The 25,585-nt window shown below is 41.1% G+C and overlaps 2 protein-coding genes across 10 annotated transcripts; one reads left to right on the plus strand and one right to left on the minus strand.

The window, feature by feature from the left end:
- Nucleotides 1-2,620: 2,620 nt before the first annotated feature.
- On the plus strand, nucleotides 2,621-9,742 carry LOC129172036 (tumor necrosis factor receptor superfamily member 9-like). 3 transcript variants are annotated; one of them, XR_008566918.1, is made up of 9 exons: nucleotides 2,621-2,850; nucleotides 4,399-4,518; nucleotides 4,595-4,732; nucleotides 4,807-4,879; nucleotides 4,946-5,040; nucleotides 5,257-5,400; nucleotides 5,473-8,582; nucleotides 8,646-8,742; nucleotides 8,819-9,742. XR_008566918.1 is itself a non-coding variant. In XM_054761404.1 (7 exons), exons 1-7 carry the CDS (start codon nucleotides 2,706-2,708, stop codon nucleotides 5,589-5,591), a joined length of 834 nt encoding a protein of 277 aa, XP_054617379.1. In that variant the 5' UTR covers nucleotides 2,621-2,705; the 3' UTR covers nucleotides 5,592-9,742. The 3 variants fall into 3 exon arrangements, 1 of the variants encoding a protein (XP_054617379.1); XR_008566912.1 differs by having other exon boundaries at nucleotides 8,646-9,742; XM_054761404.1 differs by having other exon boundaries at nucleotides 5,473-9,742.
- ccdc187 (coiled-coil domain containing 187) lies at nucleotides 6,656-25,469 on the minus strand. 7 transcript variants are annotated; one of them, XM_054760812.1, is made up of 14 exons: nucleotides 25,178-25,469; nucleotides 24,839-24,900; nucleotides 20,334-20,396; nucleotides 18,090-18,228; nucleotides 17,694-17,784; nucleotides 13,407-13,482; nucleotides 11,398-12,660; nucleotides 10,825-10,946; nucleotides 10,688-10,747; nucleotides 8,223-8,357; nucleotides 7,894-7,988; nucleotides 7,719-7,813; nucleotides 7,507-7,635; nucleotides 6,656-7,091 (listed from the first exon to the last, which is right to left on the minus strand). In XM_054760812.1, the coding sequence occupies exons 2-14, from the start codon at nucleotides 24,885-24,887 to the stop codon at nucleotides 7,027-7,029; spliced, it is 2,382 nt and encodes a 793-aa protein (XP_054616787.1). In that variant the 5' UTR covers nucleotides 24,888-24,900; nucleotides 25,178-25,469; the 3' UTR covers nucleotides 6,656-7,026. The 7 variants fall into 7 exon arrangements, with proteins under 7 accessions (XP_054616787.1, XP_054616855.1, XP_054616940.1 ...); XM_054760640.1 differs by having other exon boundaries at nucleotides 6,657-7,091; nucleotides 10,688-10,750; XM_054760721.1 differs by having other exon boundaries at nucleotides 6,657-7,091; nucleotides 10,688-10,750; nucleotides 24,839-24,905.
- Between the last annotated feature and the right edge of the window lie 116 nt (nucleotides 25,470-25,585).

Below are 25,585 nucleotides of genomic sequence, written 5' to 3' on the forward strand. Positions count from 1 at the left end.
ACTCATGTTGCATGAATAGCTTGTCTCAATGTTAAAATTAAATAGCTGTGACTAGGTGTTTCCCACAGGGATTCCAACACACTGACACAGACAAGCAGAATCGAGTACCAAAGTGGATATGGGGCTATGGGGTTACAGTACTTTATCTGAAGGTTTGGCAGGTGTAATCTGGGCAGGCTACAACAGGTAGTAAGGCCTTACCCCTGAGCTATAATCTAAAAGCAGACAACAGAGGTACGTTTGCCAACTGAAAGCAGGATGATAATGGAAGGGAACTGATGAGTCACTGGGATTTATGTTCCAGAAACTGCAGTTTATATTCCAGAAACTGAAGTGAAACATCTGTGAGGAAAAACATCTTGGTCAATCTCAACCAACCACAGCAAATGACAACCTCTTGGGGGCATCTTGGGGGAGGAGTTATGTTTTTAGTGATGGTTGTGATTGTGAAGGGCAAGGGCAGTCTCACGTTCCATCCATATTCATTTAATGTAAAGCATCATTTATTGTTCTTATTACTGATGCTTGAACAGCAACCAGTTGCTACTTAGTGGTGGCGATGCAAAGGTCAGATTTGTTTTGACGTATTCTTAATCACGGCTCTGCTGGATGCTACAGGTGGTCCTCTGTTTACGATGTTCTAGTGACAGCGTGCACAGTGGAACAATACGCGCCGCACTGCAGTGTGTGCCTCACGCGCGGTGGAAGAATGCAGTGCGTGTCTGCGCAGTGAGGACACCCTGAGGACAACCTAAGTTATTAGTTAAATTGAACTTTATGTCTCCCAAGCAGTAGTGTGCCAAGGAAAAGGAAAGCCATCACCACGGAAGTGAAAATAAACGTCATAAAAAAGCTCAGAGTGAGGTCACAAGCGCTAGACTGTCTGTGAGGGATTTAGGAGTGAATTTAGGCGTATTTTTGACTTAAATAAAAACTTGACTTTCACCACAGTCTTGGAACGGAACACATTCGTAACCCAAGAACCACCTGTATTCTTCACATGTTGTTTCAGGAACACTTTGTCTAGGCGAGTCGATGGTGCTGTACGACACAACGTACGGTAAGTCAGGATAGCTTAGGTCACATGTATGTGTTTCTTTCAGCACTCTATCATCACATTTTCTATGGACCTGTGATTAGTAGCAATGGAATTTTTTGTTTATTTTCTTAGTGTTGGTGCCAATCATGACCCTTGATCCCCTCCCTCCGGAAACGGGGCCACATGGCAGTCTTCCTGCAGGAAAAGGTGTCCAAACACACCTCCAAGTGCCTTGCTGGGGGAAGCTGAAGGTGAAGGCGGTGAAGTGGCCAAGGACGTCTCTACACCTGAACCCAATTGAGCACCTGCTGACACTAAAAATGGACCCTTTGGACATGTTTACTGTGAGGTGTACTCACTTGTGTTTCCATCTGTTTTGACGAGGCTGTATGTTGACTTGTTTTCAGAGGACAGTAAATCCATACAGCAATACAAACTGTACACTGACTACTCTAAGTATATCCAAGTTTCCTTTATATAGTAGTGTCTCTTGAGCAGCTCTAATAAACTGGTTGCTGAATTGTGAGGGGTGTACTCACCCTTGTGAGATACTGATGTACTAATCGAATGAGTGCACCCCGCCTGGTTCAGCCAGCCCCGCGTTCCACCCTGGGCTCAAACCAAGATCCACAGAATGAGAGTCTAGAGCGCTAGCCGTTGAGTGAAACCCCGCACTGTCATCACAACGTCCTGCACGACTCTTAAGGTGTCTGGGAGTGAGGTTTTCCAAAGTACAGTACATCCGCAGAGCCACGCTGACTGGCGCCCGTTACGCGAGGACATATAAGGAAATAGATAAGAAGGGCGCTAATCATTCAAAATGTGTGCAAGTCAACTATGAATTTTCCGATAACAAAACATGGATGGATGGATGGATGGATGGACAACATTAAACGGTGCGTGTAGTTGAGGTCAGCATGACTCAATTATGTTTCTTTTCAGACAAAACATACAAGGAGTCTTCCATCTTCAGTTCTTACTATTCATGTTATTCATTGTTTAGGGCTGGGGTGTCCAGAATGTTTCCACTGAGGGCTGCATATGGAAAAGTCAAACGATGCAGAGACCAAAGCTAAAAAAAAGTCAAAAAAAAAAAAAGATGTTTTATATGTATTCAAAGACAAAACTTTATGGTAGCTTTGTATTTACGTGGCAAAGTGTACTGTATTTTTATTAACACCGACTATTACACCTTTTTGCTCTTTTTTTCTATTATTGCTGTTGTTTTTTTACATTTAAGTTCAGATGTAGAATAGGCCGTAAATGGCCCCCAGACCGTAGTTTGGACACCCCTGGTTTAGGGTGCCCCAAAATACAGTACCGTAAGTCAAACCGTATGTCAAACCAAAGACATAAAAGAATATTTTGAATAATATGCTCCACTAATTGCTTGAGGTACACAGCTGGGGTCGAGGGTCTGCTCAGTAAATTGTGTCGATACAGTTTTGTCTTAATATCCTAATCCACCTCAAGTCATTTTGAATGTGTGATTGTAGCAATGAAAATAAAGTGTACAGACTTGAGCTTGGTCATATGACTATTTAGACCCACCCATGATGTGCAGGAAAAAAAACAGAAAGCATGAATAACAGCTGACAAATGACGAGTGACTTTCCTCAGTACATGATAGACCTCCTTTTGGCTGGCAGTGTGATCATCAGAGCGTATGGCTGTGACGGTGAGCACCATCAGTCTCCTCTTCCTCCTCCTCCTTGTTGGGGGTTCTCTGAGCAGCCCGCAGGAGACAGAGAGAGGCTGCAAGAAATGGAAAGTCAGGGACAAAGTGGTTTGCTGTGATGAATGTCACCCAGGTGAGTAGAAAAGCCATCATAACTTCTTAGGAATAGGTCAAACATCGGATTTAAACTCCACTCTTGTCTTGGCGAAAGTAGCAAAGATGTTACCAATATTAGACTTTATTATGTGAAATAGCCTTCTTAGTTTAGCTTTATGTCTTTTCTTGTTTGCTGGAATGTACAAACGCTACATAACAAATATAAAACACTAACTTTGTGAAGGGGTAGACCCAAGAAGAACGCATTCACCTTTTCAAGGGGAAAAGGTAAGAAGCTTTTTCAAAGATTCAGATTTTTTGGGGGACATTCACCTTAATCTCTCAGTAGATGACGCTTGAACACATTTGGTGAAGGTTCACGCTTTCACAAAGTTTGTTTGTGTAAAAATAAAAATAGGTTATGACCACAACAGAGGAGGAGCGTGGGGGCTGTTTTTTTCCAAATAATTATTAATTAATGCTAGAAGTCTATCATTAGTTTGACTGTTTTCACAATAAAGTCGTTCCTCGCCTGTTTGCGGTTCGAATTTCGTGGCGTCTCTCTATCACAGGTTTTTCACAAATATACTAATGAATAAATTGTGCTGTTTCTTGGTTGAATAGAGTCTATTATTAGTAAAAAATAAGCACATTTTACATATTTTTTCCCTAAATTAAGTATTTCAAGCATAAAAACTGCTCAATACAACACACTCACAAGATGCATTCAAAGAAGTGAAGCAATGTAGTATTCTACACTGGTCACTAGGTGTCAGTAGTGTTACTGTAACGGTCAGCGAGGCGCACCAGCTTTTAGACTTGACTGTCGAAACAACAGACTTTTATTGCAGGTCTGAATGATCTCACAGCAGGCACAATAATAATTACATAATAATCATAATCATAATAATAACACATGCTCCTGTTGCGGCCGTAATTCACTTGAAGCTAAAGCTCAACTCTGAGCCCTCGATGTCACTTCCGTTTTGTACCACAAAAGAGTGTGACACCATTCGTGGTTGGGGCGATCGAGCATTGAACTGATGAAGCTTGCTCGGATGACAAGCCAAACGTCTTCTTAGACAAATTGACTGGTCCAGTTGCCATCAATTCAATATCCTGAGAATACAATGACCTGGATTAAATGAGAATATTCGCAGGAATAAACACAGAACACCGTATATAAAAATTATGAAAAGCTAAAGTGGCAATTAGTAAGCATGTAAGCAAGTTCATATAGCTAACTTTAAGGTCAAAAATACTTCTTTTTGACTGATTTGACGGTTATAGTTTCACATCTGACATGTACTTATTAAAATAAGCAAAACGACCTCACAAGAGAATAAAAACATCGGACTGGAAATTTGTTCTATAGGTTGTTTATCTTATTTTAGGTAATCACAGATTTTATTACTTCAGATCAGCAATTTGGTCTCATATAGTAAGAAAAAAACATCTTCTTCGTCCTTTTATGTACTGTTTGCTGAATGGCAGCTGTGAGAAAATGCAGTAAATGCCACAAAAAACAGTACCATTAAATCAGTTTTAAACATATTACTTGTGGTCGGTTGTGTGTTGTGTGCAGGCAACCGTCTGGTTACTTACTGTGGCGCAAACCCTCAAGATCTTTGCACTCCTTGTGAAACCGGAACCTTCACACAGAAGCCCAGAGTGTTACGGTGTTCCAGGTGCACTCAGTGCGAAGGTCAGGACTTTTTCAGCTCTGTAACACAGTCAGCTTTCTAGCTTCTAGAAGCCTTCAGCCTTCATCGTTCATGCAGGTGCACAGGTTCTAGTGAAGAAGTGCACAACCACCAGAGACACACAGTGCGGATGTAAAGATGGACTCCTCTGTGGTGATGACCGCTGCTCCTTCTGTTTTAAAAAGTGCAGCAAAGGAGAGGAACCCACAGAGAAACGTGAGATGTGCACACAGAGCAGATTTACAGGCTAAGTATGGTAACAAAAGTAGTCAACCTTTTTCCTTCCTTAGGCTCCTGTAGAAAATGTGCAAATGGAACCTTCAGTGACCAAAATCATCAGCAGTGTAAACCCTGGAGTACAAAGTGAAATGCACATTCATATCAGCACAGTAAATGAATGCCATCTGTTCTAAAATCTGTTTTTGCAAGGTGCCCTTATCCTGATGAGCGAATTGTCGCTGGTGGGGATGCCTTCAGCGACATTAAGTGCAGCAACATTTCACACAGCAGTTTGAAAGCACATGGTAAGATGACAGTTCAGTTGAAATGCAATCTTTTCCTTCATTCAAATCCAATTTTGTTGTAATCAAGTAATCGGTTAGGCCCAAGACTGACGAAATCAATATGAACCAAACAGAAACAGTTCGATTACCAAAGTAGTTGATTAATTGGATAATCGATTAATCATCGATTCATTGTTGCAGCTCTAATTCCCAACCAATGTTGTCTTTCTGGATCAGATCATAAAGAGCGTGTGTGGCCAATAGTTTTGTCAGTGGTCCTGAGCGTCTGCTTGGTTCTGATCATGGTTGTCAGCATTCTTAAGCGAAAAAGGAAGACCACGGAGAAAATGACCAAACAGCCAATAATAAGAACACCTACAGGTATTATGGAGTATCATCACACTACATGCATATATTCATGCATTGTTTCATCTGCACCTTTATCTTCTACAGATGATCCTGAGACATTAATGGCAACTGAATGTAGTTTCCATGAAGCCGAGGAAGAGCAGGGCAGCAGCAGCTCTGAGTCCTTTGTCTCCAAAGAGTCCCAGGACCACCTTTTGGCATGAATGAAAGCAGACAAACCTGTTACTCTTTTACTAAATTCGACAGAAGGAACCACAACATCCTGCAATAGACAGACGATGCTGCTGTCTTCTGTTGATCCTTTTTGACCTCTCCAAAGGACAAATGCTATGGGTGACACTGTCTGGGGGAATTCTGTGGAAAACAGGAAGTGCATCACCTTAATGACAGCCAAGTGACTTTGCGGTATCACATGAAAAGATGACACCACACCCAGATGAACAACATTATGTAGTTTCACCTTTGTGCTACAAACAACATATCAAAGTATCACAGCAAGTATACCATTGTATGTGTGCGGTGAACAAGGTCACGTTCACTCATGCGTGTAATAAGAGACATTTTCCAGGAACTTGTGGGGTTTCCACCCCCACCCCACCCCATCTTTGTTTAAATGTCAGTGTGTGTTTGGCGGGGGCAACGGTGGTAGATTAGAGATACATGGAAATTATGTTATCACTCAGCCAATCCACCTTAAATGAGGCATATACAGCATTTAATACAACAATCCACTCATGCTGTGACTTGCTTGCTTGCGCAAAAGCAACAGCAGGTACAGCTGAGATAGGCTCCAGCTCACCCTAATGAAGACAAGATGAATAGATAATGGATGGATGCAGATTACGTCCCAACGTGTGTGAGTCATGTTCCGAGATGGTTTCTAGTGAACCCTTCAGTAGAAATGCACACATCACAGCTTGAACGGGACAAACAAGATGTGGAAACCCCCCTTACAGCATATCCTGTGCTTATTTTGTCTACCCTTGCACTCACTTGAGTGGGCAGTTGAGAGCAAGGGGACTTTTTTTTTTTTAATTAACACTGCTTCTTTCTGACCTTTGCAAAATGCATGAATGAGGTGAAATGTAACATTTACAGTGTGTCCCGTGTGGGTCTTGTGGTGCAAATGTTGGTGAACGTATGAGTCAAAAGCAACCTTACACATACTGTACATGAAAGTTTGTCTGTTCATACAATTAGGCCTCATGGAATGTAAAAACAGCCGATAAAACATTATTTCCATCAAGAATAGATTTCATTTTTAGAAATGTTTTTTTTAAATAGAAGTGCTTTATTTGTGCAACAAAAGAAAGAAAACATTTTCAAAAATGAGTTTAAACCTGTAAAGGTATGCGTAAAAGGAACAAAGAGACCACTGAGTGTACCAAAAATGATGTTCTTTTGCAGTTTTAGAACTGGACTAATAAGAACATATTCTACGCTTCATATCTTCAGTGTTCATAACAGTTCAAACATGATGATCTGTGACAACCCGGATCCAAAGAGTCTTCGGAGTCTGAAGTTACTGTAAATGTTTCTAGAGCAGAATTCATTTACTCCCATTTAGCTGAAATCATTTGACTGTCATTGTACAATGCATGCATACCCAAGTTTTGGCAGCAAGAAGCAGATGGGTCATCACACTAACTTGTTTAGAGCGGGGACTTCAAATGAAAGGACACGTGCGTGGTTTGTCGTTGCAGCTGTGTGTCACAAGTTAGCAAATAAAAATACATGTATGCAGTAAACTTTTGCACATTTTTTTCGTTAACCTCAATGAAAAAGGCTTTATTTCCTTTAATAGTACAGCTAAACGATACAAAAAATATCCAGATGTACATGAATGTGCTGGTTGTATTCAAACCAATGTTGCTACAAGTAACAAATATAACAAACGTATATTGTTTAAATAAACATTCAAATGAAACTACAAAACATGCCAGAATTCCCTTTAACAATTCCAGTTCATTGTTTACAGGAATATTCTACAATGGTCTTAAGTGCTGGTGGGACTTCAAAGTTAATGTCTGCAATTTCCCAAACTATTGGCAACAAGTGATATTTAGTGTAAAAAAGTCATAGTGCTAGAGTCTGTGCTGTAAGTTTATTGCTGCTTACAATTTTCCTTCTTTTCTTTGGGTTTAGCACGTCCTGGTTTCTCTGCTGGACGCTTGGTGGGCGGGATGAAGGTCGGCTCCTCTGGAAAGTCGTGCAGGGAGTTGGTGGGAAGTGACTGACTGATAGGGCCTGCGTTGGAGGAAAAGGACGTGAACGTCTACCTATTGTTAGCAACGAAGCAAACTAAGTGCTATTTGTCCGGTTTACACTACCGGTTTGTCCCATTTGGAGGATGTCTGCTCCTTGGCTCCTGGCCTGGAAGGTCGGGTCCAGCTCCTCCGCAATGTTCCTTAGCTGCTGGGATTGTCTGGAAAGACAACACTTGCAGGTCAGCATAGGACATGAAGTCAAAATAGAAACAGGACATGTTGCTGCAGAGACAAGTACGGTAGTGTGGAGATGATGCTAGAAGGCTGGTTCTCTGGGGGGCAGTCCTCAGTGGGAGAGGGAAGACCCTCAGAGTCAAGCCTCTCTCTGTGCACCTGACAAAGGACAACAGGAACACACAAGGCTGACAGCTAAGACAGTGTGTTGTTTGAACTGTCTTTGTCAAAAACTGAATTCTACGAATTCGTACCGGGGCGTATGAAAAGTGAGGTACCACACCAGTGTGACAACTGCTAATGTTCTTACATATATCAATGGATCCTTGCTTTGAAAGTTTGAGGAAGCTCAATTAAGAACTATTCCTGACTAACATGCAAGATGTCTCCCACCTGTCTCTCTCTTGCAGTTCTCCTGTCGTGATGACTCATCATGGCTCTGTGCTCACGCCATGATGCCGGTCCTTCTAACTCACGTGATCTGCGATTTGACTTTACTTCTTGATTTTGCATGTAATGAGCAATTTCCTAAAGAAGAAACAACAATGGGACTCATTCACCAGTATCATTCACCAGGAGCTGAAGAGAAAAAAAACTCTGGTAGCACAGAGGTGGAGGTACTGCTGCAGGAAATGTGCCACAGGAAAAAGATTCTATTCAGTAGACTTAGCAGAGGTTACACCAACAAACAGCAAGCATGGGAAGCTGTCACACTTGCAGTGAACACCGTATCAGGAGGACACAACAGAGGAGGTGAAAAAGAAATGATTTGACCTCAAATGTAACGCCCAAAAAAACATTGCAAAATTCCGACAGGAGATGCAACGGACAGGAGTGGGAACAGCAAACACCCAAAACCTGTCTGAGTTGGACCAGCGTTTCAGGGCCATCATCAGGAAGACAGCACACTGAGGTAGGCAATGGGAAAAATCTAGTATATCTAGTATAGTATTTTTTTTTAAGTTTAACTTACCCACCCTACTTTTTAGGAGCGCCAACAACAGAGTCTGGATACAGACCTGGGCCCGTGTTCACAAAGCATCTCTGAGTCCTCTCAGAGAGCTCCTAACTTTGCCTAAAAATTCCTCGCAAGGAATGTTAGCTTAAGAGTGATTAAGGAACTTTCTGAGTGCAACTCTGAGCAAGGAGAGGACGTAAATTTTCATCTTTGTGAGAAGGTGTGGTTGACCCCGTTGCTAGGGATGACACAGTCTTCTAAGAGCTGTGATTGGTTGTTACAAAAAGCAAATACACTAAAATTAAAAAAAAATCATATAACTGGGAGTATATTAAGAAATGTATAATTGTGACATTAATTGTATGTCATGATGATAAAACTCAAAATTAAATTATGACTCAGCTTCAAAATGTTTTCATGTACCTCATTCACATGCCCATTACATTGATATGCTTATTGTGATGTTTACTGTCCATGCTGGTAATTTTGCTACTTAATATACAGTAGATTGCCAATGATGTGAGGCTATGGCAGAGGGTTGTGACAGACCCAAGTCATCACTGCTGCATTGTTGCATTTTACCTGAGGCCAGGTATCGCAATGTTGCGATGACTTTCCTCTCAAGCGTTATAGCGTAACTATGCTGGGTGGGACTAGTAACTTCATCCATGATGAGCTCCACCACAAACATTATGCCTGTACGATCGAACCGATAGCGTGTTATTAAATCACTGTCATTTAGCATACGGAAAATATTACATTAGATTGTACTTTATTTACTCCACAACGGGGAAATTTAAATGTTACAGCAGCAGAAAGATACAAAAAGCATAAAATACCAAATACCTATACAGAAAAGATAAACAATCTTCTATGAAAAGTCTACTATAAACATACTAACAATATATAATAAATCTATAACATAAAACTTAGCCAAGTGAGTAAAGTATGACATGACAAAGTATGTAAGAAAATACAATAAATGTATTGTATGTAACAGTAAAGTGATGTTGAAAAATGAATAAATAATATTGCACATATTGACAGTTAGGTGTTATATACTGTATGTTATATGTACACATATTAACTTGTAATATTTGGATATTTACATAAAAATGAAGAAAAATATATTGCACATTATATTCTCTCTTTATCTCTTTAACTATATCTCTCCTTTCTCTTCGTCTTTTCGCCATCTTGTCTGTTTACGCCACTCTTAGGCTTCTGAAAAGTCCTCATTTTGCCGCCTTAAGAGCTCTTTTAAGGCCTACGACACCTTGTGAATAACTTAGAATAACTTAGAATCCGAGGAATTCTACGATTTTTCTAAGAATGACGTCACTCTGCGCTACTTTTAGCCTTAGGATGCTTTGTCAATCTGGGCCCTGTGCCCCAAGGCAACGCTTCCATTCCCTCCCTGTGAGGCCGCTACTCCTGAGGAATTGGAAGGCATTTTTTCTTAACGCCTTTTTATTTAAAACGTGTGTCCCAAAGGCAAGAGTTTCCATGTGTGTGTGAGATCAAAATATGTCCTAGTATTGGACTGAGGGCCTGGTTAAAATGAAAGGTGCTCTGCAAATAAGCAAAAAATAAAATGGAAAAAAACTGTAACAAACATGACATATTACTGTAAAACTGGATTTTAATGAGCTGCACAAAAGCGGACTACACAACCAATGTGCCAAAATGTCGGCGCTGATACTGTACTGTATGTGCGTAAGCGTAATCCTGAGTGTTCGTAAACAAGAAAATATTCATGAATGCCACAATCTTCGTAAGAACTTGGTAAGCAGAACAAATTGGTTCTTGAGAACGGTTTGTGAGTGAAGACCAATGTTATGTTTTACAAGAAGGATGTTGCACACTAGAGAAAGATTGACAACAATGTTGTGTGACATACCTCATCCTGGGCCACCTGTGCGACTCGGAAGTCCCCCTGTGGGTAATATCTACGTGGCGTCTGCTGCGAGGTCAGAAAAAAAAACAATTGTTGAAAAGAATGAAGAGTGGCTCTAAGTCATGTTAAACATCCCATACCCTCGCAAACAGCTGTGACTCTTCCTCTTGTAGCTTGCGGGCCAGCTCTTCATCCTGGAGAACCTGCTGGAGTGCCCCCATGTTGAAGCTTGTCTGCTCTTTCTTGGGGGTCAGCGAGGTTCCTACACATTAGACAGGCAATCTCAGGCATGAACTCAAGTAACAGATGACACCAAATGATGATAAACCATGAGAATTAGTGATGAATCAATGTAAGGTAGAGGTTGAAAGGACAAGGAAGATGAAACAACAATTCCAACAATACATGAAAGGATGCAGCATGTAAAGGCACGTTGACCTTGAGGTCAACTTTCCTCTGGCTAGCTCAAGACTGATAATGAAGAGAAAACAGAAAGTGAAACATACACGGAGGTACTTCAGTCGGGTTAATAGGAGTTGTGCTAAATTGCAGAAACAGGAACATTTCCAAGTAGAGTTGGAGAAACCTCAAAGCACCCAGGAACAAAAAGTTTGTCCAGACCTGATGATGATGATGATTGGAGAAGACAGAGCTAAAATAGCATTAGAAGTGTTCCTCCTGCAGGGTGCAGTTGGCTGAGGTTGTTACGGTACCTGCTGCCATGCTTCTTGACCTGGCCCAACTGCTGCCGAGGGCTCTGCCAAGGGGCTGCTCTACACCCCTTTCCATCTCCTCCTTAGAATTGAAACGTTCTATTGTGTTGTGCCAATGCCTGCCAGCTGTCCTCCTGACCATGCCATTGTTTGCACTACTCCTGCTCTCGTACTCATAATCAGGGCTCCTGTGCTCTTTCCAACATCTATTGCCTCGCATCTCTCTGTTTGACAGACTCGAATCTCTGCTACCGATCTCACAAAGCTCTCCATAGTGACTGTAATCAGATCCTCTGTTATCCCTCTCGATGTTCTCCCTGTGAGATAATCTTCTCCTTTCCCTAATGTCTCCATGGAAACTGTGCCTGGCAGAGGCAGCTCTCTGGAAGGGTGTCTGATGTGGCTGGGAGTCGCCGTAGGAGACCTGACCACTGTGAAGCGCTTGGCTGTCTCTGCTTTGAGGTCCTATTTTCAGAGGTGCCCCGCTGCCCCCGAGCCTGACAGGGACACCTCTCTCTTTGAGGACATGGCCGAGCATCTCCCACACCTCCATGTTTGTGTCCTGGTGTTTGTTTGAGCTCCTGATGTCGGCCGCAAAGTGGACATGTTTGTCAGGATTGTCTCTGTAGGTCCACGTCCTAGATGAGTCTCGGCTGCTTTGTCTCGTACTGTCATGGAGCCTGACAGATTCACTGCGACGACATGGTCGTTCTCCAACCGCTACTGACCTTGAACCTCCATTCGGATGACTGTACATGGTCCAAGCCCCATTTTCCAATCTGTAGCTTCTTTCCTGCTCCCAGTCCCTGGCCCTCCTCTTGTCTTTATCATCATTTTCGTAATACTTGTCGCAGCAATGGAACTCCTCTGTGATGCTGCTGGGAGTGTAAAGAGTCCTGTAGTCTCTCTCTTGAGGCAAACGTAAGGACGATCTGCGATAAAGGGGTGCTGTATTGTGTCTTTTATTTGGTAACTGTTCCAAGTAAACAGAGTCCTCACAATCTGCATGCATCTGTGTCTCTTCTAATGCTCTCCTGAGTGCCGCATGGGAGTTTGTGTGTCCTTCATCCGACCATGAAGTTATTGTATTGTGATCTGTCACCCTGCCGGGGTAGTAAACTGGAGGCCTACAGTAGTCTGGACGGTTAGATGTGTTAGAATACTGCCACCTGGTGGTGGTGGGTGAGTACTGCGCCTCCCTTTGACAGCGTTGGTGGAGTGTAAACTGGTTTGGTGATGGCGGTGCAGAACCGCTGGAGCTGCCTTTATTTTTGCCAAACATGCAAACACAAAAGCAGGGTGGGTGAGTGGAGCGGATAACGGATCCTAGATAAGAGCAGTTAGTGAGGTGGTAACATATTAGCATCAGTGTCTTAATAATGTTGCAATACAGACCATGCAGTTTAAATGGCAACATGCTCACAGAAGAAAGTGTGACATCGATATGAAACCTACTCCTTTTTGCTTTTGTAACATGACTTTTGTAAAATGACTTAATTCAGTTACTATTATTATTTAGTGGTTAAAACAAACATGCATTTCACACTTTATTAGGTTCACCTGCATATTGCAATGGGAATCAATTTAAGTTGTGTGTGTGTGTGTGTGTGTTTTCGGGGGGGGGGGGGGGGGGGGGGCATTATTTCCAAACATTACTGTATGAAGCAGTGCTGTCTACAACCAAAATAAAGATATTGGAAAAAGAATACCTTTGTGTTTGTGTCAATTAAAACTGGACATACTCATCTTTACTGCTTAATTTAATCAGTATTGAATTAGTTTGTGCAGTTGTGGCTGGTATATAAATATATTAAAATACACAAATAGCAATTAAAATAAAGTACATTTAACTCCCTGTTATGTATAAGGTAATTTACCAGTTCTGTTAAAAGGAAGACTGCACACTTTTTGGAATTTTGCCCATTACCCACAATCCTTATGTTAGACATGAACACACATGTCTTTCTCTGTTTTGTTGAAAATAATTAGGTATGTAGAAACAAGTGTACCTTCAAAGTACTCCTCCTGCTCTCTGGTTCTCCTCATCCTCTGCTCTTCTTCCTCTTGCATTCGCCGAGCCATTTCCTTTGGAGAGAGAGGCACACTCAATTATTTGTCTTGTTTATGACTAACCATGGATGATCTCTGCTGACTGTAGTGATGAAAAAACGGTCAGCTTTTGGGTGTCATACTGTTTTCAACCAGCAAGGGGCAACAACATAGAGACAATATACAGTAAAAGGAGTGCAAGATGACTGACTGGGCAACTCTTTGGTTTCAAGGACTTTGGAACCAAAGTATGAAGAGCAGTGGTTTAAAGAGCACTAAAATATTGTACGCAAGTAAAAGTACAATTACTTTGCTGAAAATGTACTCAAGCAGAAGCAAAAAGTAGATGTCTAAAAAAAAAATCTATCCACTGTAGTACAGCAAAAAAGGGGTACAAGTCTCAAACAAGGTGTTCTTTAATTAAGCCTGAATGAAAGAATTAAAGTGCAAAAATAAAATAAATCATCACATTCCTTCAGAATTTACCGCAAGGTGGTTGTCCAAGCAAACTACAGTAACTTCTTTGGCAAGACTGGAGCTGACTGTATGAAACTGAGAATTACATTGGATGAGCTACACTCAACATAAATATTAACACAACACTTTTGGTTTGGCTCCCGTCTTTCATGAGATGAACTCAAACATCGAAAACTTTTTATATGTACACAAAAGAACTATTTATTTCAAACATTCATCACAAATCTATCTGATCAGGGATCACTGCAGGGCCTAGCGGGCTAACTAGTTAGCCTGCAATTTATTTACTCTATTATAAACTTAAGAGAGGGTTTAAAACGCAGTGTGGAAGAAAGACAAACAAGCCAAAAAAGGTACCACTTCCACACAGAAAGTCCGGAGAACTTCTTTTCACTCAATCATTTCGGACATGCCATGGCTGACTCCATGCAGTGTGATGTAATTAATGGCAAGTCTCAATAAAAGACCATTACTCACGCCAAGTGGCCTAATAGCCAGAATACTACATATCCCTTTTGTCTTTGAATAGTCTTTTGACTAATGACTACTACTAATGACTTCTATGGCTATGCCATAGTCAACCACGAAACAGCCGTCATTTATTAATTATTTTTTTGGAAAACCGCGAGGGAGCGATAATCGAACAACAATATTGCGAGGGACGATTGTATTGGTGCATGCTGGATGTGGAGGTGCTGGGCTGGTGTGGTTACACGTGGTCTGCAGTTGTGAGGCCGGTTAGATGCGCTGCCAAATTCTCTGAGACACCTGTGAGGACGGCTTATGGTAAAGAAATTAACATTCAATTCACGGGGAACAGCTCTGGTGGACCATCCTGCAGTCAGCATGCTGCACACTCGCTCAACATTTGCGACACCGCCATTGTGCTGTGTGATAAAACTGCACATTTTAGAGTGACCTTTTATTGTGGCCAGCCTAAGGGACACCTGTGCAATAATCATGCTGTCTAATCAGCATCTTGATATGCCACACCTGTGAGGTGGATGGATTATCTTGGCAAAGGAGAAGTGCTAACTAAAAGAGGCAGATTTGTGAACAACATTTGAGAAATGGTCTATTGTGTACATTGAAAAAGTTTTACAATTTTGAGTTCAGTTCATGACAGATGGGAGCAAAAACAAAAATGTTGTGTTGAAATTTTTGTTGAGTTTGCTTCAGGAATGCTCCAACACAACACAGGCAGCAGCAGCACCTTGACAATTGGAAATGCATGCTCAACCAAAATACGTGACATTGGTCTAGTCTCGCCACCTGCTGGCCTAGTGATTAGCATGTTTGGCCTCAAAGTCAGGAGATCGTGGGTTTCTTTCTCCGTAGGAACATTTCTGTGTGGATGTCCAGGGTGTACTCTGCCTCTCACACAAAGACAGCTGGGATAGGCTCCAGCATAACCGTGACCCTTGTGAGGACAAGCGGTATAGAAAATGGTGGCTGGATGATCTAGTCTTCTAAGGCTAGCTCTCCCAGCATGTTAATAGGCTCCTTCTTTTAGAAGACGACAACATAACAAATTCTCGAGGTGAATTTCTGAAAAAATCCCTGTCGGCAGCACTTACTACCATGCTACCATGAAATATTTTACTGTGTGTGTGTCAGCTGCTTTGCCAGCATCAGCAGACAATTAGCGGCTTGCCATGGCAGGTTAAGCGGGGAGTGCCACAGGGATTTGGCATTTTATCCTGCACAGCCTGACGCCTTCTGTTCCTTAATTAAAGCAACTACCTACAGGGAGGAATACATTTAATGAACACCTCAGATCAGCTGCCTATTAAAGACGGTTGGAGTGCTAATAGTTCATTATTGGATCCAAACATAAACATGCTATCTCCACAGAGAAATTGCTATTTGCATTTAATGTTCTGCACAGTCAACCGTGAGTTGTAAACCAGTGGGTCAACTAAGAATTTGAATCTTTTAACCTCATGAAGAAAACCAACACACGGTCAAAAACGCAACCCTTCAATCATGATGAATGACCCCACAGCCCTCCTGACACCACGTCCTGCAAACAAGGACCTTTTATATCCTTGTCAAAAAGAAAACTGCAGGCTGAAAGGAAAATGTTATGCTGGAGCAGCCATGTGAGGCAAAATGGTTCACCAAACCTGCTAAGAGTTTTCTACCTATGTTTCTCTCTTTTATCTTTAACAATTTAGTCCTTCACGTTGTTGATTTTTGTTGTGTATCCATTTGAAAATAAACAATGTTGGGATGTGCATATGATCTGTGTGGAAATGCTAAGACAAATGTTTTCTGCTGTGGACATGGTGGAAGAAGGGGATTGCTGGTTATCACCCGGTTGCCTTACTGTGTGCAGTTATAATCCCTTTTTGTCTCTGTTGAGAAAAAGCACTCATTCTATTCAAGAAATTCTGCCTTTCCAACACTACACTTTGTTTAATTCAAATAAACTAGCCTACAGGAATGCCCATCCAGACAAACTTTTGATTATCTAATCCTCAGGCATATTTTTTCATATTTTTTAGAAAAAGATGAAAATGACAAAATATTTTGTCACGTAGTTCCGCTGAGTTGCTGGGGCCATTTAAGTAAAAAGTTTGGCTTCTCAAAACAATATGCGTTCAAAAGAGTAATACATTTGTATCACAAAAATGACTCCTCTTAAAAAAATCAGATCTCACAAAACGCTTGGCATTATATTTTTCCCCCACCGTCACCTGTGCATTCATGTGTATGTGATGAAAACGCATCTTCTTTCTCTGTGGAACACATACGCAAACAAGATGGCCGCGGCGTTGCAGAAGAAGAGTGGCATTACCACTCTTCATCACATACACATGAATGCACAGGCGACAGACAGTGTGCAAGGGTACGGCGGGAGACAAATATAACGCCAAGCGTTTTGTGAGGTCAAATTTTTTAGAGGCATTTTTGTGACGCAAATGTATTACTCTTTTGAACGTATATTATTTTGAGAAGAATAATTTAATGATTATTTAATCAACTAATGTATTACTCTGCCCATACGGAGTACAGAGGGACATTTTGCGCGCACTGTTAACTGGCTTGGCCATCGTCTGAGTACTAGACAGGTGCTGCTTTGAGCACATCAGAATCCCTGAGTAGCACTTCATTAAGGACTCAGTTGGCCCAGAGAGAGTAATGTGAAATGTGTGCTTTGCCTGACCTAACGCTAACAGTCACTTAACTATATGACATACTGCAGAGATATGGCCCAAGTGGCATATAAATGTATGTGTTCATTTCCTGAGTGCTTTTAATTTACACCATTTACATGAACGCTGGAACCATAAGACACAAACTGAGCCTGTCTCCTTTTAATGAACATAGTTTGACACTGAAAATGCCCTGCATTTTAGACACTTTCTTTGGAAGGGGGCAACCTTCTTTCTACATCTAATTTTATCAATTTTTTGAGACCCACACAGCAAAGTACAGACAGGGCCATGACATCACAGTAGAGAAGTTAAACGTTTGGTGTCTTTATGCCTCAAATTGAAATAATGCAGACTGGATGAGAAAAAAAACCCATCTCAAATTCAGATTTGCTTTAAAAGGTAGGGCCATTGGTAGTACGTAGTTCCCTTGGCTGACTATACAGATGGCAGTGGAGAATTTCCACTCATTGCCCAATTCATAATCATCCTTTGATTGAATGGTAACCAGTACGCCTTTTGCCATAAACCAGCATGAATAGGCACCAGCCCTTGCCGGACAGAATAAGTGGTATAGAGAATGGATGGATGTTTTAAAAGGTATGTGCTCACCTCATCGTCGTGCTCCCTTCTCCAGGCCTCCTCAGATGTCCGCTTGATCTCCTCCTGGATTAAACGGGCATACTCAAAGTCCTGTTCCTCTCTGCAGGACAGCAAGAAGAGATAGGTACTGTATTTATAAGTAAGTACTGAACATAGTGATCTGATTTTGAGCATCCGTTCATTTTTTTTCTGTGCCGCTTAATCCTCATTATAGTCGCGGGGGTATGCTGGAGCCTATCCCAGCTGACTTTTGGGCGAGATGTAGGGAACACCCTGGACTGGTCGCCAGGCAATCGCAGCTGGCAATTGATTATGAGCAAATGAACATAAATATGGCTCAGCATTGGGTGTGTGCAGTGGTAGTGTGCAGTGAAGGCACAGTCAGGAGTCACAGGGGTCACGTACAGTTGTCTGGACTCTTGTCTCAGCAGGGCGCTCTGCTGAGCTTGCTGCACCTCCTCTTCATCCTGGAGCTGCTTGGCTACACGGATGTCGTTCTGCACCAGCTGGTTCTTCTGGATGTTGGTGGTGTAGTACTGCTCGACTAGGTGGGCAACACACACATCATTCAAACAAACAGTAAACATGTTAAACTGTTTGTTTTTAAGAGGTTTCATGTCAGTGCTCAGAGAAGAACTATATAGGGCCAGTTTATAAGGACCAGGCCTAGCGAGTGGAAGATTAGGGTTCAAGATCTGTCAAAAACAATGGACCCTTATGGACTAAGGAATGTGGAGGCTGGATTATTATTATCTTTGAGGACTTTTCTTGCTAGCCAAGCATGAACTACTTTCGAGGATGTGATGGAGCATTGTCCTGCATAAAGATAATTTCTGACTGTTTCCCCATATCACTGCTTGGTGAATATATTTTCAGTTCATTTGCAGTCCATCGTCAACCCAACGAGCTCATCATTCTCATCCTACCACCTTGCTCGTTCCTAAATTGAACTAGTGCCAGATGTCCATCCCTCTGCTCCATCAAGAGTAACTCAATCGGTCCACAAAACCCTTGAAAAATGTGTCTTCGTGTATACCTTGGCCAATCGTAATGCCTCACCTTGAATCTTCAGTGACGGCCATATTTCACTCTTCTTAATCATGCCCATACTCTGAGCACTTGATCTTTAATACTTATACTACTAAATTCTACTCAAGTGTTTTGTAGTTCATTGGCATCTTTTCATTTCTGTACAAACCTGTTGACTAATTGTAAAAAAAAAAAAACAAGCATGACAGAACAATCAGTATAATGATCAAGACTCTTCTGCCTTACATTTACCAAACATCAACTGCTTGTATTGGTTTTTGAATTTGCTCATCTCTGTACATTGTTTGAGTTGCTTACTCAATCCATTCCATAATTTAATCCCGCATACTGAAACTGAAACATACTACTGTGGGTTTTCAGCGTTGTTCTCGCATACAATTGTTTTAAGTTAAATTTTCCTCTAAGATCATATTTCTCCTCTCTTATAGAGAAGTACTGTATGATGTTTTTGGGTAACAAGTTATTGTTAACGTTATGCAATATTTTAGCAGTTTGAAAATGCACTAAATCAGCAAATATTAATATCTGTGATTTTAAGAATTAAGGGTTTGTATGTTCTCTATATTTGGCATTATTAATTATCCTCACCGATCTTTTTTGCAGTACAGTTAGTGAAGATTGCTTTTATAATTATTACCCCCATATCTCCACACAATAAGTTAGATATGATAATACCAAAGAACAGTAAAGAGTGTGGAGTGATTTTTGATCAGGAGCAAATTTTGCTTTATTCAATATTGAAGTATTTCTTGCTACCTTTTGTTGTATATTTTTTATATGAGATTTTTTTCATATATTATGATCCCCAGAAATTTCTTTTCTTTTACTCTTTCAATATCCACTCCGTTTATTTCTATTTGATCATATGTATCCTTTCTGCCATTTGCAAATCGCAATATTTTAGTTTTGCTTAAGTTCACGGATAATCTGTTTCTATAAAACCATGACTTTAATATGACCATTTCATTCTTGACCTTTTTAATTAGTTCTTGTGTGCTTTTCCCAAAACAAAAGCATCCGCAAATTTAACCAACTTTAAATCCTTTGTCACTTTACAAATGTCCCAATATTGACCCCTGGAGTACTCCACACAGAATATTTAAACTCGCAGATGTATATTCTCCTAGCTTTACAAATTGCTTCCTTTTTGCTAGGTAACATTTAACTGAGAAAGACAATTGTTGTCTTAAGTCTCAATGAAGTTAAGGCAAGATGAAAGCTCCCAACACAATAAGCAGTGGTTCAATGAGGAGCCCCACCACATACCTCACAGCACAAGTCAGCAGTACGCAGCTGTCACACAGTACCTAATATTAAGAATAAATAAATTTTATTTTTGAGCAATTATTGTTGGAATTTACTTTTATTTTGGTTTGAGCCATGTCACGTGATGGATGTCTGAATGACGTCTGGGGCGCGAGTATCCCGTCTGTAGAGGGTGCCCATCTGCCACATATCCTGACTTGATAAGAAATTGAGCTCTAAATTGGATTTTTTTTTTTCTTTCACCCTCACATAGCCCCCCTAGAAAATTCTACCCTGGGCTATTGCCCTTATGGCCCATAGCTAGAACTGCCACTGGCTTGACGTTCTACTTACTTTCCTGTTCCTGCAGGTTATGTGCCAATACGCCATCTTCCAATACAGCGAAACTCTGGCACACTGAAACAGCAGGATAGCCACACTTCAACAGTAAGTACATACTTTTAATGGGCATAGATGACGGATGTAAATAGAATGAATGAAAGATTAGTCAGAGTGCAACTCTTGGTGAATAAATGTGGTCATAGACATACAATTTAAAGACAGAGGAACATTTCTTAACACATGGGAATAAAAGCAAGCATCCACCACTCTGGCATGAATTCACTCACACCCTATAATGATGGGATAGGCTTAGCAATGTTCCAGATAAACATATAAGAGCACTGAAAGAGAAGCCAACTTTCACTCAAAAAGGCCTTGCTCTCAGTGTCAGTTTACATTGTTTTTAAATGTGTTCAGTGTAAACAAGCCTCAAGAAAGATGCAACTCACAGCACTTATAGCACCAATTTAATCTAAATAGTACCCAGATGTTTACAACTGTGCATACATTCAAATCTTTAAGCCTCTCGTAAATAAAAAGACTATTTACTTTGTTCTGTTTTATACTCTTATTGGTGTCACTCCTCGTTTTCTCTATACTTCATAATCCTGAATACTGATCATCCACTTCTGCATATTGGGAGGAAGAAAACCCCATAACTATTTCATTTTATTGTTCCTTCTAAGAGTCCCTCTTAGTTCCACTGTATTCTGGTGAAAACACAGCCTTCCCGTGATGAGCACATTAAACTAAATGGTGTCATGGGTACAAGGTTTATTCCCATCCTAACCAAGCAGTGAGTTTACAGCCATGCTTAATGAGCAAAGTCTGCATTATTGTCAGTGCTGCATGTGGGCCTCAACAGCAAACAAATACTACATTGTTTTTTCAGTTCCTCTAACTTGCAGATACCCTGTCTGATTAAAACACCTGTCCTTGTGTCTAATCCCTCCACTAGCTGGGCAAAGCGGGCTGGGTCATGTCTGGAGAGACGGCAGCTCTGCTTACATCCATGCACTCAACACTTAAGATACTAAAGTGTTCATTTCAGTTCATGAACTTCCCTGACATACATGATGGTATTTGTTTAAGCTTTTTCTGTTTGCTTTGCCAGACTGCTAAAGCTGCAACCGGTTAATCGATTAATCAATGATAAGCATCCATCCATCCATTTTCTATGCCGCTTCTCCTCATTAGGGTCGCGTAGGTATGCTGGAGACTACCCAGCTGACTTCTGGCGAGAGGCGGGGTACACCCTGGACTGGTCGCCAGCCAAACGCAGAATGATTAAGCAATTAACCAATTAATCAACAACTATTTTGGGATTCCAGTAATCGTTTGTTTTTTGATTTAAAAATGTAAATATCCCCTGATTGTAGCCTCTCTTTTTGAATTTCCTTAGTCATCCATGAAATCAGACCTATTATATTTGTGTTTAAGGCAAAAGAAGATATTCACACACTTCAGCTTTGACTTATGACAACAGTGATCAACATTTTTGCCTCTTTTCTGATATGTTCTGGACCAAACCACTGTTTTTTGGTTGGTTCATATTGGTTTGATCCGTCTAGGACCAAACAGAATATTATTATTAGTTGCATCCCGAATATAGTCTATAAGTGCAAAAGGTTGATAAAATAAAATAAATATTTTTTACGTTTTGAGTTTGTTTACTGGCTCCAAATTAATTTTTTCACCTAAAAATGAGAAGAACACCATCAGTAACTGGAATATATTAGCAATAGTGGTTTCAGAGAACAGATTGTACTCCAAAATGTCTATATTCTCCACAATTACAAGTTCAACTGAATTACATTTTTTGTTCGACCTGAAAAGTGGGAGTGGTGTTAATTTCTATCTTTCATTTACGGCTTGCGCACAGGCACATGCCCGTTGTGTGCACGCACATTCACATACAGTACATACAATTTGAAGGCATTGCTGAGCAGGAGGAGGGAGGGGAAAAAAAATGAAATGCAAAGATTTACATTTTTATAGAGTGTCTTCTGAGTTGATTCTATCAGTCAGACTTAGGTTGTCTCTTCTTTGTCTGTAAATATAGTAGAGACGAGTGACCCAAGTGGCCTCTCAGGCTGATAGAAATTCAAATGTAGGAAATTATTTCTCTAACTCCTCAAAATGCAAAGAGCTGCCTGTAGACATTCAGCCCATAGGGATCAACAATCAGATATGGACAAAATATTTACACTATAAATGAACCCTGCAAATCTACTCAAAGAGTGAACCCATTCCAAAGCAGACATGCATTATTACTTACACCTGTCGTGGGCCTTAAGCGTCTACCCACTAAATGGATTTCCGAGTGCCCTTATGTTTCCAGTCTGTCAGTGAGGAGAGATTAGGTCTTGGATTCAGTCCAACGGGATAAAACATAAACTGAGTTTAAATCTAGACAAGAGATAACAGAACCAAAAGCAGTAAAAAGGTAAAATGGAGGGACATGTCAGTTACCTTTTCAAGTGTGTGTGAGGGTGTGTCGTCCTGTTTTTTTTCTTTCTCCAAACTCTTTACTCGTGACAGTTAAATTAGCCAGCCATGGGAGGGACAGGCGGGCTGTGTGATTGCTGCTAAACAGGTTTGGAGGGACATACTGTAGCATGCAGCATTCAGGCCAAGTAAAAATTACACACTTGCTGCAAGTCTGGGGCAAGTATGTTTTTATCATTATGCATCTTAAAATGCAACACTTTGTGCAAAAGTTTGTGTCTGTGCCTTAAGAGGATGTGAAACAAAGAGTGCATGTGTACATTTACATATTGGTTACATTTTGTTGTTGTTTTATGTGCATATATTTGAATCAATAATTAAATTACAATATGGTATTCATGTAAATACTTGAAACACTATTTTACGGTTTAAAAATCACAGCCTCAACTGAATGTTCCAGAGCATTCGGAGCATGCAGTACAAAGTAGCAACTCATCGAGACATTTTCCTTCACCCTCACAAGTGCCTGGACAGCAGCACTGAGTATCTACCAAACAAAGAAGCTGGCTATAGGAGAAAATGACATGGCTTCTATTTTCAGCCAAAATACAACCCCTCACCTCCCGCCGCCTACACACCCTCCTCCTCCTCCTGCTCCCCCTTCTCCCTTCCCTAGCCTGTTGCATTCTACTGCTCAGTTTTTTTTGTTTTTTTTTTACAGAACTCCACACCACTAAGTGTTCGTTCTTCCCGCAACCCTTCGGCTTGTTGGCAAGCACCGGGTCAGTCAACTGGTGAACAAAACTAGGCTGTTATGCAGAACAAGGTTATATGGCATACTGGATCAGCAAGGGGGAGGGAAATTAGGAATGGGGGGTTAGTGGGGGAATTCCAAAGGGAGCTGTGCTCGGCACATCAAGCTATATCAGGAGCAGCTAGACAAGACCCAAAACAGGAACTGATAAGGGAGCAGTGAAAACAAAGGCAGCACAAGTCTGTCGAATGAAGACGTGGGACACGGGGCACCCACAACTCATCGAGTTCACACAAAAAAAAAAGCATGGTTGGACACATTCATCAGGTTAAACGTCATGATGAGTGGAAAGATTAAAACGGACTGATTAACATACCACAGAGTGTCAATGACTTTAGTTTTTGGTTGTGCACTGCCCCTGCCACATAAAGCATGAAAGCTGTACAGCGTGCCCTTTGTGTGAACAGACGAGAGTCGAGTGTTGAATTATCTCACTCGTAAAAGACATGCAGACCCATTTCCATCGCTGTCAAATGACCTGCAGCCTGACATGATTTTTATGTGTATACACAGGAAGACTAAATTTAAGTTACCCTGGGTTTATACGTTGTTTTGTACCATTTTTTTAGTTTGTGGTTGTTGTATGATAATCTCCACTAAACTGTACAGTACTCTAATTTAGCTGTGCCTTAATGCATGTCTCATTTTAATTCAGATTTTAAAAAATATGGAAACTGTAAAAATAAGTAGATTGCCAGCAATTTGTCATCTGACAGACTACTTCACCAAAACGCTCTAAAAATACTTTCGAATGTTATTGCTTTTCCCAAACCACATAACAGAGGTTTCATTCATTCATGTCTGACATCATTCTTGTGCTGCGTAATGGTGGAACTGGACAAATCATGTTAAAGCTACTTTGAATAGATAGACAAAATTATTGGGTCACTAGGCCATTGTAACTACAGGAGCTGCAAATATAAGAAAACATGGGGCTGTTCCCGCTTGTGCACATAAGATAGCTTCTAGGGAAAAACTCTGGAGTTGCACAAATAATGTAACTTATTTGATGCCACAAAAACAAAAGCTCACACATTTACAATGACAACAAATTATATATGGAGTAGCCTTACTATTTCCCACCTGCAGCTTTAGAGCTGACTTTTGACACTGTGAAAATAACCTGAACCTGGGGGTGACTTGATTTATCTGATCAGACCTCTAGTCAACTCAGCAGCATGCATTAGGATTCATTTTTGATACATAGAGAGAGGAGCTGGATCGGTGTGTGTGTGTTGTGGCTGTGTCTTCTCACCTTCCTGGACACGGGGAAGGCTGGACTGGTCAATCTGCACCTCTGCCATCACTGAGCCATTACTGCCCTCAGAGCCATACATCAAGGAGTTAGCATTGAGCACAACGACATGGACAAACAAAGTGTGTTTTGTTAGCAAACTACCAGTAGCACACCTACGCAGCATGTCTGACACCTCACATTCGCAGCAACATGCTACTATGTACATTTACAGTGTTGCAGCGCAGCTGTTATGGTATAGCCAAGGGACATTAAAACATTACAGGGTTCTATGAAACCAACCTTTCTCTACGTTATATACATTACAAGGTGTTCAGTCAGGATTTTATTTAAACCTACCTTCCTCCACCGGCTGCCTGACAGTGTTTTCAACAAGTAGCAAACATGACAGCCAAACGACAAGTTTCCTTCGTCTGTTAGTGTCTTCTTCTGATGCCTTTCTACTATGTCGTACGTAGGTTTATTGTTTGAACGGCCCGACACCTTAACTTTGAATTAGTTTGAGTTTAAAGCGACAAAACCACGATTGTTAATGATGAAATGGAACAAAGCCCAATCGAAGTGTAACTTGAAGCCGCGTCGAATGTGCGCTGCCACGGCGGTTCCTAGTTGCTCCTGTCCTCCTGTCCTGTCTAGCAGAGGGGGCGGTGAACGATTGTTGCGTTCGCGTGCTCCGGGGAGTTCAGAAAGACCACTTGACTGGAGATGTATTCATAACTTACACAAACAAAACAAATTTCGCACTCA

This window comes from Dunckerocampus dactyliophorus, chromosome 1 (genome assembly GCF_027744805.1).
Source record: "Dunckerocampus dactyliophorus isolate RoL2022-P2 chromosome 1, RoL_Ddac_1.1, whole genome shotgun sequence".
Classification (NCBI taxonomy): Eukaryota; Metazoa; Chordata; class Actinopteri; order Syngnathiformes; family Syngnathidae; genus Dunckerocampus; species Dunckerocampus dactyliophorus.